This window comes from Telmatherina bonti, assembly GCF_933228915.1.
Source record: "Telmatherina bonti genome assembly, chromosome: 7".
Classification (NCBI taxonomy): Eukaryota; Metazoa; Chordata; class Actinopteri; order Atheriniformes; family Telmatherinidae; genus Telmatherina; species Telmatherina bonti.
This window is the reverse complement of record NC_136625.1, coordinates 34,196,205-34,211,135: the sequence shown is the minus strand read 5'-3', so window position 1 is coordinate 34,211,135 and position 14,931 is coordinate 34,196,205. Positions and strand designations below refer to the sequence as shown.

Sequence of the window (14,931 nt, the reverse complement as noted above, 5' to 3'; positions counted from 1 at the left end):
CCAGCGTGACCCGGATTTGAGCCGACCTACGTGGGGTGTGCGGAGGAAGACCGGGTCGTGTAGTCCCACACCTGACCCGACTGCTGTTACTGTCTTACACTCTCCTGCTTTAAGAGGGAGCACTTTAAAGTGTGTTGTTTTATCTGCACTGATCATTTTTCAGAGTCATGAGAGCAGGAAAGGAGAGGAAATAACCCCCCCCTCCTCCCTGGAGCTTTTCAGCTGACACAAATCCTGAAACTGTGATTCATTCTGACTTTCTTTCCTCCCGCAGTGCCTCTGGAAGCAACATCGTTGCCATTGATAACAAGATTGAACAGGCAATGGTAAGTGATCAGTTTGTTGTATCGTGCGTTTTTGTTTGCGCGTGTAAAGAACCCGTTTATGCACGTGTTATTACACGTTAATGTCGTCGGCAGGACCTGGTGAAAAGCCATCTGATGTACGCGGTGCGTGAAGAGGTGGAGGTCTTAAAGGAGCAGATCAAGGAACTTTACGAGAGGAACTCGGTGCTGGAGAGGGAGAACGCCGTGCTGAAGTCTCTGGCCAACAGCGAGCAGCTGTCTCAGCTGTCCACACAGTCGCCCGCCAGCTCCAGCGCCACGCCCCCCCAGCAAGGACTCGGCCAGCAGCCGCCGCACCCCCAGCAACTCCAGACTCAGCCTCAGCTGGACCAACAACTGCAACCCAACGTCACCTCCGCTTAAAGTGCATCTTCCCTCCTGATTTGCAGACAGAAGGGCGTGTGTGTGTGTGTGTGGGGGGGGTGGTTAAAAGAAAAAAAAAAAAAAAGGATCCAATAGTACAACTTATAATAATTAGTGTATGTGAAATTAAAAAGAAGAAAATCAAACGTTGTCTTCTTCCCACCAGCTTGACCACAAAGTACAGTGTCTGAGTGTGTGTGTGTGTGTGTGTGTGTCTGGGTGAGTTAGCAAGCAAGACTGTGAACAAGAGTAGGAGTGTGTGTATGCAGCTGCACCGTGGGCCTTTCCAGTGTTAATGCAATCATCAGAGGGACGTGGAGTGTGTGTATGTGTGTGTGTGTGTGTGAGGGAGCTTCAGGGCTGAAGTGTGTGTCACGTGTTGCCCGACCCAACCGCCCTCGTGACCCGAAGCCAGCCGCAACCCAGACCACGACAGGCGGCGAGTTCGCCTCGCGGGGGGGGGGGGGGTTGTCAAGAGAGTGATTATTTTTTTAAAATGAGACAAAGTAGGTAAAGTGGGGGGGGGGATTTTTTAGCTTTGGTGTTTCATGTAAAGAACTGGGAGAGTCTTTTTTTTTTCTTTCTTTCTTTGTTTTTCTCTCTTGGGAAGCGCCGCACCGCTCGCCATTACTTTTCCACGGAGTCCACCTCGCCTCCGCCTGAGTTCTACTGTTCTACGTGTTTTTATTTATTACAGGGCTGCTATTTTCACACACAAACAATCTCATAAAGTTAAACAGTAGCCTGTTGACGCGTTTTATTTTCTCACAGTGTTTTAAACGGATCACTTCCCAGCAACGCTTTGCGACGAAAGTTCGGCCGAAAAACCCCGACACGATCCTGACAGACGTGTAACACTAACTCTGATTCTCAGTTCTTCGCTGGAGCCCAACTGAATGTAAATGTTTGTACAGTAGAAAGTATTATGAGCCTCTTCAGGCGCCGCCGCAGCAGGTTGGCGTCCAGCGTCGGCGTAAAACCAGCAGAGCAGCGCCGGAAAAAATGGATTTGTTTCTAATAAAGTGAGATGGTTTCGCCATTCTCCCTCTTTACTTGCATTGTTCGTTCTCATTTGTCCTGACGGGGCTGGAAGGGGGGGGGCTGTGAAATCACCCAACGTACGTCAACCAAAGATGCAAAGCTGTGTAAATTGATTTTCCTTTTTTTTTTTTTTTTTTTTAATGCACACCTGTATTTTTTGGTTCTCTTTTGTTTTATTTCCTCTTTTCACACAATATTTTGTTGCTGTTCGGCATGTTCTGCATGATCTGTAATCTTCAAACCACTTTCTTACCTCATTTTTATTCAGCACTCTTATTGTAAGATAGTCTGTGAACAGTGTAAATGGGGCGGCGGGCGGGCGGGTGGGGGGGTTGGAATAAGCCTAGTGTTACTGACACTAGTCACAGAAAAATGAAGTGAGCCATGTTTTGTTCATTTAAATGGTGTTTGAATTTCATATGCCAATAGTTTTGTTACTTTGCAAATTTTAATGTATTTAAATAAAAGCAATATTCAGATTCCAACATGTCATTTTTGTTGTCTGACAATCCTGAGTCAGGTTTGTTCCCAAGTTCCCACGACCTGGCTGCCACATTCGCCAGGGCGGCCTGAAGTCGGTCGCCGTGGGCCGCTGTCCTGCAGGTTTTCCATGTATCCCTGCTTCAACAACCTATGAAGTTCAATCCATTCCACTTTATTTATAAAGCACAATGTTGCCAAAGTGCTGCACAAAGTCGAATACCACTAAATAAAAATAACATGAAATAGTAATGTCGTGAAAATTACAAAAACAGGTAAAACAATTAAAAAATAAATACCCAAAAAAATATTAAAAGGAAAAATAAAAGACACAGAGGACCACACAACACACACAGTTCTGCACAATGACTGATTCATTTGAGTCAGGAGTGTTGGAGCAGGGATACATGGAAAAACCTGCAGGATTGTGGCCCTTGGGGACCGGAGCTGGACGCCCCTGACATACATGGACATCGTTGTGCAGATGGGAATGAGGCAACTAGCTTCCTTATGACGGGACGGTCTGGTTTTCTTCCTGCCAACGTCCTCGCCGCTGCAGGCGGCGTCTGCAGCTCACACATCAGTTTATGCTGTGTCTCCCAGTGGAGACGTGGAGGGAGCCACAGGAGGAGAAAGACCCGGCAGAGTCCTACAAAACAACCTCCTGCAGAACATTAATGTGCATTTTTCTGCTCAAACCGTCTCCAACAGACTCTGAAGGTGGCGTTAGGACTCTACGTCTACTGGTTGGACCTGCACCAACACCGTCCAGCTCCAATGGCATATCCCAGAGTCAGGTTCATTTATAAACACATTGAAAACAACACATGTTGTCCAATTAGAAAAACAAGAAAATTCAATTCAGCTTTATTAGAAACCAACCGATTTCATCGAGTCATGACTTGGATCCAATCCCCCATCCTGAGCTTCACGCGGCGACGGTGGGAAGGAAAAAACTCCCCTTTAACAGGAAGAAAACCTCCGGCAGAAAACACAGCAAACAAATGCCTGAACTCAACACGGAGGTCTAAACGTCACAGAATCATTCTGGTTCATAAGCCGAGGAATAAAAATGATTTTTTTAATGAGTTTTTAGTCCTCAGTTTGGTTCCAACAACAGAAACGGCTCCGTTGTTTAAAGCTGGACCTTGGGACAAGCAGCAGGTTGCCACGCTCTGGAGGAGGTGTGCAGAAGGTCAGATAGACGAGAGACCGGCTGATCAGAGCTCTTCGTGGTCAGATCCTCTTCATAACGCCGACTGCAGTCTGATCCCCTCAATGTGGGATCCGATGGGATGGGCCTGATCTCTCCAAGCAGGAGCAGCCAGACTAGAATAAGTTCCGCCAGTCTCTAAACAGCAGCTGGAGACGGTTTTATTCTTGGACTCTTATACCTGATTTTGCTTTGCATACATGTGTTTCATCTGGCTGTAAACATGAGCAACGTCACGCCGACTCTAGAAGCTGTTCCACGTGTAAGTTCTACCTGCTTACTGACGTTGGAGTCCTGTTCTTCACAGATGAGAGCAGGTTCACATGGAGAACATGTGGCAGATGTTAGAGAGACGGTGTGGAGAGAAAGTTCTGCTGTCTGCCTGCAACATGCTCCAGTAAGACCAGTTTCACTGCAAAAACTGAAATCTAAGTAAGATTAAAAATCTTAAACTGAGTACACATATGCTTTTTTTTTTTTTTAAAGGTAAGATAATTCTTAGTTTTTATGCCAGAGGATTCCTAGTTTTAAGAGTATTTTTACTTGTTTTGGGAAGTCTTGACAAACCAAGTTTTCTTGTTCTGTTCTTGTTCTCTAATTTATCTTATTTTAAGCAACATTTACCTTATTTTTGTATATTTTTTTCCTTGTTTTTTAAGGCTGAGTTTTTGCAGTGTTGGCAGTGGGTCAGTGATGGTGCACAGACCTCCATGTGCTAGCCAGAGTCACCGAGACCTGGACTCCTGGTGCATGACCATGTTTGGGTGGAGTGTGTCTGATGCTTTAGACCAGACTGCCCGTCTAGCAGACCTGAAAAATGAAGTGAGCACTCTCAAAAATAGAGGTATAAGATAAGGACATTTCTGTACCTATAGGTATATTTTAAAGAAATGTTCTCTCAAAAGTACAATACTGGTCTTTAAGAGACCAGAAGCACACCTTCAGAGTACGAAAAAGGGTTCAAAGTGACATAAAGTACAAATTTGTACCATTTCGACCATAAGGGAACCTGCAGCATTGAAAAATGTCATGTTAATGGCTGTAATGTTACAAACTAGAGCAGAGTTGAGTGATGACAGTAGTACTACTAAACAGTCATTTACTACACCAGACAATGAAGGTCAGATGCTACAAACTAAGTGTATGTCTGGTCAGTATTTTGAGTTTTTGAAGATTATTTCTAGATTAAAGATAAGATAATGTTGCTCATTGGCATGGACCAGGCCTAATGCTGTGAAAACATAAAAAACATAACTTGATAAGGTGAGGTTGAACTTGATAAGGTACAAAAATAGACCAGAACTGAAGGGTACAGAAATGTCTCTCAAAAGAGTACACCCCCAGCGACAAGCATTTGTACCTTTTTAGGTACAAGCTGGTACCTCTATTTTTGAGTGTGCACCCTGCTCCTCTGGGGCTTTATGTCTCGTTCCACCCAACACGTCCCACCACAGACCGTCCAGGGCCGACTGATGCCCTGATCCAGATCTGGGAGGAGATCCGTCTGTCTTCTCAACCAGTGTGTGTTCAGATGTAGGTGCGTACAGGCACACACACACACACACACACACACCGCTGAACTCTATTCTGACTTGTGGTGAGGAATTTCCAGACGTCGGCTCAGTCTGTGATCTGATCCCGCTTCTGAATCCAGACCTACAAGGTTTGATGCTTTTGGATTTCCATCGATCCACTCTTATTTTACTGGTTCCCAGTAACTGGAACACATCAGCCCAATAGGCTGGGGTCTACCAGGACCCCCTGATACAGAGAAGTCCAGAGATGGTCCAGAACAGCAGCAGGGTGGGAGAGGCAGGCGGGTACGGCAAACGTAGCCTCGTAACCAGGACGATGGATTACTACACCTCATCATCCGAACAGAGTTCAGACTCCGTGTTTCCCAGCTTACTTCCACATCCAGACTGGCAAACTGGTGATGACTAACCAGTAACAAGTGGTCATCAAGCTGCAGAAGGCAGCAGGGTTACATGTAAAGATCCTGAACTACTTCAACATGACCAAGATGGACAAATACCACAGAAAGCTGAAAAGTTGTGTGTGTGTGTGTTATATATTGTATACATACATATATCATGGCTACTTAGTCATTGCTTTAAATCTGGGGTAGGTAATGTTGGGGAAATGGCACGATGTGAAGGTGGTACCCGTTCTTGGCTCCTCCCCCTCTGCCTCCTTGCGTGATCCATTTTTTTTTTTTTTTTTTTTATTCACAGCTTTTTCCACCAACAATTTTCTCTTTCTCGGCTGTTTAGCAGGAGGAGGCAAATAAACCGAGCCAGGTCGAGAAATCCTTCCTGCATTTTCTCAGCCATGTTTTCCTTCCGAGTTTCTTCTTCACTACTTTTTATTTTCATCCTAACACGCTGTTTATATGCAAGGTGTGGCTATCAGGTACGCGCTGCAGGAGGGGGAGGAGGGGAGCCGGGAGAAGAAGCTATGAAATATAAGAAATAAACTTTCATTCGACCCCCACGGTTTAATTGGTCAGAGTTTCTCCAGATTTACAGTAAACTGAGGGGTCTAACTATATTTCTTATTGTTCATGATTACAGAATGTATAGACTACTATCAGGACGAGGAACCACTTCACCCAGAGGAACATGTCTCAGAGCAACATTACCCCGGCTTTAAGGCGGTTTTGATGGAAGAAAAGAGTCTCGGAAGAGTTTGTAGAACTTCTGAGACCATTTTTTTTTGTGCACCCTCACACTCATCTATATACACACGTGCACCCCAAACACTCCCCCAACACACACGCCTACCCCCATAACCATGTATCACTACACTCCCCCATACACCCCCCCTTACCCCTCATCCACGAGCACCAACACACTCCCCCATACACACACTCCTAGCCCCCCCATCTATTTGCACCACCACATTCCCCTACTCTCACACACCCCGACTCTCCTCCATACATACCCCATACACACATGTACACACACAGACACACACCAATCCCCAACCGTCTTGGTCCAAGGGCCACAACCAGGCGCCAGGGCACGGACCTGCCCCCCTCCTGCAGCAGCAGATCCAGGTCACCCCAGCTCCCACAGCGGAGGCCAATTTTTTTTTTTTTTAACAAACTTTTGTCTAAATCCTGTCCTTGAAAAAAAAAAAAAATGTAAAAGTTGATGTGTCTAAAAGATCAAAAGGTCACTGATAAAAAAAACTGATTCTATTGGTAACTAATTGCTTCACTAATATAACTTATGTTCTTACTGTACTAGAACAAGTTATTTAGGTCAACTTGAACGGCAGCTGTCTTTTTGTTTTACTACGGTGTCTCTGAATGGACAAACAACATTCTGAGCCTTAAAACTGCAGCACTAGCTCTGTTGGATAGTTGATAAAAGCGTTCCAGTTTTCTTCTTTACTGGTCAGTTCAGGTTCTACTTTAAATAGAAGCAGTTTTACACCTGATTTAACTTTTCATAGATTTTCTTTGGAAGTCATTCTGCTGGTTCAGGTTTCTCCACCGTTCTCACCAAACTGTCTGGTGCTCTTTTATAAACGGTTTGTGATTTCCTCGTTGCTGCTGCGGCCTGATGACATCATCTGCTCAGGTATTTAGACATACGTGTTCTTGTCACCTCATAACACGTTATAAAAGACCATAGAAGAAGAAGGATGCACACAATGAACTGATGATGCTGTCGTTGCTGCACCTGGATCCCCTCTAACATAAATACATGTTTATTATGGGTGGGAAAATCGAATCGAAAAATAGAAAATCTATTTTTTTTCTTTAAAAAAAAAATCGATTTAAAAATTGTAAAGAAAAAAAATAGATTTTTTTTTTTTAAAGAAAAAAAAATAGATTTTTTTTCAAATAAAAATAATCCATTATAAAATATTTGTCATTTTTACGTTTATATTGATCTTTTTCCTTGTCTTCTGGGACGTTATAGCAGCAGAATGATGATCTGGCTTCTGTGTTGTTTTTTTCTAATTTAAAAAAAAATTTACAAGCAAAAAAAAGTTTCATACATTTATTTTGTTTTTAATCTACAAAAATCAGCAATATCAAAGAATTGAAAATCGCAACTGAAATTTAATCGGCACCCAAAAAATCGGAATCGAATCAAAACAAAAGCATATCGTTACAGCCCTAATGTTTATTTCTGGAAGAATTTTGACCCCTGGTGGCCACCGTACTTTCACAACTGCATGGTATTTGTAGTTTTTATGCCCATCTTCAGCACTGCATGGTGGAAATTCTTACTGTACCTTCATGGTAAACCATGATACAGACTTATTTTACTTATTTTAAACTCAGGACTTCTTAAAATACCACTGTGTAAATAAACAGTTTTGATGACCTCCATTTCTTCACTTTGGGATCAGTTTGCCTCTCAGATTCCGTGAGGATTACGCATCCAGAGGACTAGAGAAGGTAAATGGCGACGCCCCGATACATCTGAAATGAACTTCTACGAGGCGACGAACGACCTGAACACCTGTAAGGAGGCAAAGACCGATCGAAGCCTGTAGATGTGTGAAGCAGCTGCAGTGAACAAACACGGTTTTATCTTCCAGTCAGAAAGAGACCTACACACACCAGAGGTGTACGGCGAGCTGCTGCGCTGATGGAGAGGAAAATAAGGAAAAAATATTTAGAGAAATTTATTGGCAGAAATTACAAAACGGATCTGGAAAAAAAACCCAAAAGCAAAACAAACGACAATACACATGATCGTTGCAAATACATAGTTCTGTCTGAAAGAACTGCTGTGAAAAAATCTCTGTAGTGTTAACAGTTCCAGTCCATAAAAGGGGGGGGGGCTCCCCCAGCAGAGCATCCACAATACAAACAGCTCAGTACAACAACATGGACAGCGAATGGGAGGTTTCTCCAAACAGTCGCGTTTTGTCCCGTTTGTCCCATGACTGCAGCGCCTTCTGTGTCCGCACCATCCCATCCGCCGTGTGTGTGTGTGTGTGTGTGTGTGTGTGTGTGTGTGTGTGTGTGGGGGGGGGTTTGCAGTGAAGAGTCTCAGTGTCCACGTTTCACCTGCCTCTCTTCTTCACGGCTAACCCACCGTGACAAACCTGCTGCCTTTACTGGTCTGCGCCGTGGCGACGCGCTGGTCCTTCAGGATCCGAAATCGCTCGTTGAGAGTCATCGACGTTTGCTGGGAGAAGAAAAAACCAGGACGAACCATCAGTAACGGGTTTAACTGCACATCTTAACCCCTAAAGGCCTTTCTGGGGTTTCCAGTCACACCAAACAGAACTGATTAGAAACTAAAGCTGCCAGATGTTTCAGAGACTGAACATGTGGAAAACCTTCTCTTTCCATTTTATAGAATAAAACTTCTTCCAGAAACCATACATCAACATGGGGACGTTATCTGCTGAAGTGAAACCAAGCAAAGCTGCAGAGGTTTCAGTACGGTTTAGGTTTTTCCTACTGTCCTTTAAAGCATCTGCAGCTCCTCCTCTGTAGTGCAGCGGTTCCTCTGGAACGCCGTTTTATCCCAAAGTAGCTAAAATGTGAACATGACCGCTGCAAACAGGTGCATGATCTGTGTATACATGGACATGTACTTTCTGTAGGTCGGCTATGGCTTGTAACAATGTTTTCTTTTTCATAAATAACCCTTCCGTTGATCCTGTGATCTGTAAAAACTGCAATCTGCTAGGGCTGCTCGATTATGACAAAAATTATAATCGAGATTATTTTTGACTGAAATTGAAATTGTGATTATTTAACACGATTATCCAGTATTTATAAACAACGCTGCGCGTCGTGGTGTTCTAGACTCCGTGTCGTGCATTATAACCTTCTAATGCACGAGTTGTTTAATCCGCCTGTTAAAAGACGGCTGATCTGAACCAGCTGGTTAACGCGTTGCTATGGTAACGCCCCGTAACGGAGGGATATTACAGTGTTTAACTCGCCGAACTATGTATAGGAAAATAATGCAGCCAGGTGTCACTGACAATGGTATAAACTATGTTTAGGTGAACTTCCACAACCTACTGCAGTTATTCTACATTGACCTGCAGCCGGAGCCGACTGAGACTGGCCGCCTGGGAGTGCTTTAGGACGGGAGAGGCTCCCGCTGCTCCTTCCTTACAGTAACTGCAGAACAATATGTGCCTTCAAGTCAGTCGCCAAAACACCAGAAAAGTCTCTAATAACTCCAATAAAAGCTGCTAGATTTGTCGCTTTTAACAATAAAAGTCTCCAGATTTAGCGAGAAAGTCTCCAAGTTGGCAACAGTGTCTGAATGAAAGCAAAGCGGCTGTGGGAGGAGTTTACAGCACAGCGCTGCAACGCCAGAGACGCTCGATTAGCAGCTGAAGACAGCAGGAGAGGAAACTGCAGAGAGAAAAATAATCACACTCTTTTAGTTTTATGATGGTTGAAACCCCAGATCGTAATTTAGATAAAAATCCGATTAATCGCCCAGACCTAGCTCTTGTCACCATGTTTACATCCATCGCACCAATCAAACGCAGTAGTTGTGTGACAGTAATCCACACAGACACCTGTCAAATCCACGTAAGCAGGTGGAAAACGGTGAGTTTTGGACAGGAAACTGCTCTGAAAGCGACACTGGGAGCCGGACTTTTCCAGTACCGGGTGGACGGACGTTCTGGAGGCAAAAGCAGGAAGCTGAGACAGAATTTATGAGGATTTTGTTCCAAACGTGAAGCAGAAACGAGCTTCTTTTGGTTCTGATGAAACTTGGTTTTGGAATATGTGAGAATTAAGCTTTCACTTTAGTTTTGTTGTCTAAACTGGGTTTGCTGGTGACAGAACTGGTTTTAACGAGCCGATGTGATGAGGTCAGCTCGTCCTCACCGGCTTGCCGACGCTGTTGATGTCAAACTGCAGGGGGACTCCTTTAGGGATTTTCTTCTCCACTGTTTCCACCTTAACGGGGGCGGGGCTGGCGGGCGGGGGGTGTAGAGTCCAGGCGGTGGGGGGCCTGCACACAAACCATGCTCTATGTAAACACAAATCACCGTGTTTTTTCATGACAACGTCTGAAAAGAGGCGCTTACTCGGGCTGAGTCCTGGCGGTGGGGTTGGCGATGGAAACAGTCAGGATTCCACTGCTGGTTGTCGATGAGCGCCATCTGGTGGACAAACGCAGACAGCGCGGCGTGAGTACACACGCCACACCAGCAGACAACGGCTTTGTTTCCTCGTACAGTGAAATACAGCTTCAGATCCAGGCAGGGGAGCAACCGGACCCTTGTCGGAGTACTTACTGCCGCGTTCTGACCGGAGGAATGTGGGGGTTTGGTGTCTGCACCTGGGCTTGAACCTGTAAAGAAACACAAAGAGTCACGGCGATGCAGCGACCGCTGGACGGACAGATGAGAATTCAAACTGTCTTCAGCGTCGGAACCTTGAGTCCCCTCCGGAAAAGAAACGTGGCCTGGCGTGCCTCCTTCGGGGTCTGCTGGACAGGCGGCGGGGGTCTGCGTCGACAGAGAACAGATCGTTTGAGGTTAGCCACGTCTTCAGCATCGCCGTGAGTAATGAGTGTTTAGATGTTCTCACCGGCGCCGCAGCTGAAACGGCCGTCTGTTCGGCGCCGTGGTCTGGCCTCTCTGTGGGTCGGGCTGCCGGTAGAGCCGCCTCTGGACCTCCGGCCTCCTGTAGGAGGCCTCAAAGTGCTGAACGAACGGTCTGGATTTTTGTCTTGTCTTCTGAATAAGGGAAAGGAAGCGACGATCGTTTGATTATAGCAGGTAATCCAACGCTAACAGAAGATGTCCAACCATCTGTGGTTCTGTTACAAAGAACATCTGGACCCAACATCAGCTGAAAAGGAGCAGCGTTGACATGAAATCCCCCGGAATAAATCCCATCTGATATGAAGACTTTCACAACTACAGGCCAGACGTCTAAAATCTGTAAGTCCTTCGATCTGAAGCGAATATGGAGTTTATTATAACTGTACAATAAAGATGGAAAGATGAATCATCTTCTGACTCTTTGCAGGTAAGATGGAAAGAAACCTTCCAACAGAAACAGCAGTAAGTTACAAATCACAGGAAGAAGAAACTTCTGAGGAAACGCTGGGCACTGCGACCAAAACGAGGAAGGTTTATGCCTGTCAGCTAGGGCTGCTCCATTATGACAAAAATTATAATCTCGAGTATTTAACATAATTATCTAGTATTTATAAACAACGCTGCACGTCATGATTTTCTAGACTCCGTGTCGCGAATTATAACCGTCTAATGCACGGTTCCAGTTGTTTAATCTGCTTTTACCGCTTATATAGGAACTATTTTATGTTGGCCTCGATGTACATTTTAAGCCAAACAACCGCTGTCAGGCTGCAGCGCGTTTCTCTCATTCACCTGTTAAAAGACGGCTGATCTGAACCAGCTGGTTAACACGTTGCTATGGTAACGTCCCGAAGGGATATTAGTGTTTAACTTGCCGAACTATGTATAGGAAAATAATGCAGCCAGGTGTCACTGACAATGGTATAAACTATGTTTAGGTGAACTTCCACAACCTACTGCAGTTATTCTACATTGACCTGCAGGTGGAGCCGACTGAGACTGGCCGCCTGGGAGTGCTTTAGGACGGGAGAGGCTCCCGCTGCTCCTTCCTTACAGTAACTGCAGAACAACATGTGCCTTCAAGTCAGTCGCCAAAACACCAGAAAAGTCTCCAATAACTCCAGTAAAAGTTGCTAGATTTGTTGCTTTTAACAATAAAAGTCTCCAGATTTAGCGAGAAAGTCGCCAAGTTGGCAACAGTGTCTGAATGAAAGCAAAGCGGCTGTGGGAGGAGTTTACAGCACAGCGCTGCAATGCCAGAGACGCTCGATTAGCAGCTGAAGACAGCAGGAGAGGAAACTGCAGAGAGAAAAATAATCACACCCTTTTATTTTTATCATCGTTGAAAACCCAGATTGTAGTTGAGATTAAAATCCGATTAATCACCCAGACCTACTGTCAACCACATCTTCTCCTGATTAAGAGAATAAACCCGGCATTAGATCAGCTATATTCAGACTTTTCCATCATCACAACAACTTATTATTCAAGAATAATACCAACAATGTGCAGCGTCTTCACTGTAGCCCCGATTCTCACGCAGCGATAACTTTTACTTTTGATCTTTTTTCTTGTTGTTACAACATTTATATGCGACATCTGACTCAAATATCCTCCATCTTTTTCAGTTTTACCAGAGAACACGGAGGATGCGAATCTTTGCTTCAGGTTGTGCGTCAAACTTCTGCTGTTGCCGCGTCCGGCGACGACTACGCCGTCCAGTAAGTAGCCATTTGGCCCATTAGAGATCCATTCAAAGCCAAACTCTCTCCAGACAACAGAAAAGGCTGGATTCATTCCAACCATTTTCATCGCTCCACATCTCTAATAATACAGCTGTTTAACATGATGAAACATGAGTTGTAGCTCCTCCTGACGCATGTGCTTGTGTCTGAAGCGTTTCCAAACGTCCTCTCAGTTGCTGATGAAGTCATGCTGGTTGATGCACCAGTGATGGTTGAATAAAGGGTACAGTAGGAGGGACGCACGGCTGATCTGATGCTTAAAAACAGCACTATGTAACTTTCTAGCCTTAAAAAATAAGATGTAAAAACAAATCTGCCTCCAAATGTCATGTATTTCTGAGCTCCCCGCTGCCTTCGAGTAAAGCAGAGACCTTATGCATCATCTGCAGGTTAAAGCTGCTGACCTTGTGTTAATAACGGCAGTAAAAGGAAAAAAAAGATGTGAGAAATGTTTCAGACAAAGCGGACATGTACCTTTAATCCCATTTCTCTCAAGTCTTCATCGAACGTGAAACTTCCAACAGAAAACATCCGACCGTGTCAGACTGAATGATGAAAACATTCATTTAATACAGTAAATGTGTGAGTTAGCTAAATATTTACTGAAACATAAATGAGCTGAAAGCTTCAGAAAGTCATACTTTAAGTCAGGGGTGTCAAACTCCAGTCCTGGAGGGCCGGTATCCAACAGGTATTTGTTGTTTCCCTCCACCAACACAGCTGATTCAAATCAAATGGATCCAGCAGCTTCTTGTCAACCTATTTATGAGTTTCAGTCAGGTGTGTTGGAGCATGGACTAAGCAGGACTAAGTTCTGCATCTGGTTTCATAACTTTTCTGATAAAGTGTCAAGATGATCCAGGAACAGCTCCTCTTCCTATTGTTTTGCTCAAATTTGGTCCAAATCTAGGGGTGGGAAAATTGAATCGAAAAATTGAAAATCAGGATTTTTTGTTTCACAATTTTAAAATAGATTTTTTTTCGTGGTTTTATTTTTTGTTTTTTTTTTAAATTTATTTATTTATTTTTATTTATTTATTTTTTATTTTACAATTAAATAAAATTAATCCACTATAAAATTTAGGTCATTTTTTTTATTGTTTTTATTTATCTTTTTACTTGTGTTCCTGGGCATTATAGCAGCAGATTGATGGTCTGGCTACTGTGTTGTTTTCTCCTAACTGAAATTGAGAAAAAATTACTTGCAAAAATAAGTTTTATACATTTTTTTTGTTTGTTTTTAACCTACAAAAATCATCAATATTGAAGAATTTTGATAATCACAATTTAAATCGAATCGCCACCCAAAAAAAAAAAAAAAAAAAAAAAAAAAAATCGGAATCGAAAACATTGTCACAGCCCGATCCAAATCCATCAAGTCTGATGACAAAATGAATATATTCAGACAGAAAATGACACAGCAGAAGGAAACAGACCTGTGTGGATGAAATGATCAGGATAAACAGATTTATGAATCTTTACCTGGTTCACAGCTCCTCCTCTGATCAGCGTCCCAGCTCTTTTGAGCAGGACAACAGGTCTCTTGGCTGCAAGTCCTGTGATGACCCCTTGACCCCGTCGTCTCCCATTTAAAGGAGGAAGTCTCTTGTTTCTTAATATAGCAGCTCCTCCTCGGGACACACCAGCCCCTAGAGAGGATCATTTGACAGCTTTGCATTCATGGCAGCCTCAACATTAAAAGCAGGTTCAAAGAAGCAGGGGTTACCTCTTTGGGGGGGTCCTGCAGGCCTCTGAGAAACCCCCTTTCCTTGCATTAAACGGCCTTTCTTCTTGACTGGTCTGCGGCTCACGTTGGCTTGTCTCCGTTTTAACTGTTTCTCTCTTTTGTTCAATCGAATGATGTCATCTGCCAAAGTATTCACATGATTATTGATACACAAACCCTCCTGAATTCTTCAGAGAGATTTATTTATCTAGCTGAACTAGCAGCATGCAGCTAACATTAGCCAGGATTACTGACGCTGCTTTCAGCAAAATGACAACCTTACCCAGTGACATGTCAACTTTATCGGGAGCTACTGGCCTATTCCCTCGAACTGCCGTGAAATCAGCTTTGTTCATACTTTTTAAGCCACAACAAACGAGCAGAAACGAAGAGAAATGCTGCAGTAGTTTGTAGCTGTGCTGCTCGTCGCTTCGAGCATAGACATAATATATACTGAGA

The 14,931-nt window shown here is 44.0% G+C and overlaps 2 protein-coding genes across 3 annotated transcripts in view; one reads left to right on the top strand and one right to left on the bottom strand.

Moving 5' to 3' along the window:
* The window catches only part of LOC306758146 (TSC22 domain family protein 2-like), a 40,197-nt gene extending 38,143 nt beyond the window's left edge, over positions 1-2,054 (top strand). For both annotated transcript variants that reach the window (XM_079243365.1, XM_079243364.1), the window contains 2 exons: positions 275-326; positions 420-2,054. In XM_079243365.1, the coding sequence (XP_079099491.1) occupies positions 275-326; positions 420-707 (340 nt within the window). In that variant the 3' untranslated portion in view covers positions 708-2,054. The remainder of the gene's footprint in view (positions 1-274; positions 327-419) is intronic.
* A 6,049-nt stretch (positions 2,055-8,103) lies between these two features.
* LOC306758700 (UAP56-interacting factor-like) lies at positions 8,104-14,897 on the bottom strand. Its single transcript, XM_079244074.1, has 9 exons — positions 14,756-14,897; positions 14,473-14,613; positions 14,229-14,395; positions 10,985-11,133; positions 10,830-10,902; positions 10,690-10,745; positions 10,480-10,554; positions 10,277-10,403; positions 8,104-8,597 (listed from the first exon to the last, which is right to left on the bottom strand). The coding sequence occupies exons 1-9, from the start codon at positions 14,826-14,828 to the stop codon at positions 8,496-8,498; spliced, it is 963 nt and encodes a 320-aa protein (XP_079100200.1). The 5' UTR covers positions 14,829-14,897; the 3' UTR covers positions 8,104-8,495.
* Between the last annotated feature and the right edge of the window lie 34 nt (positions 14,898-14,931).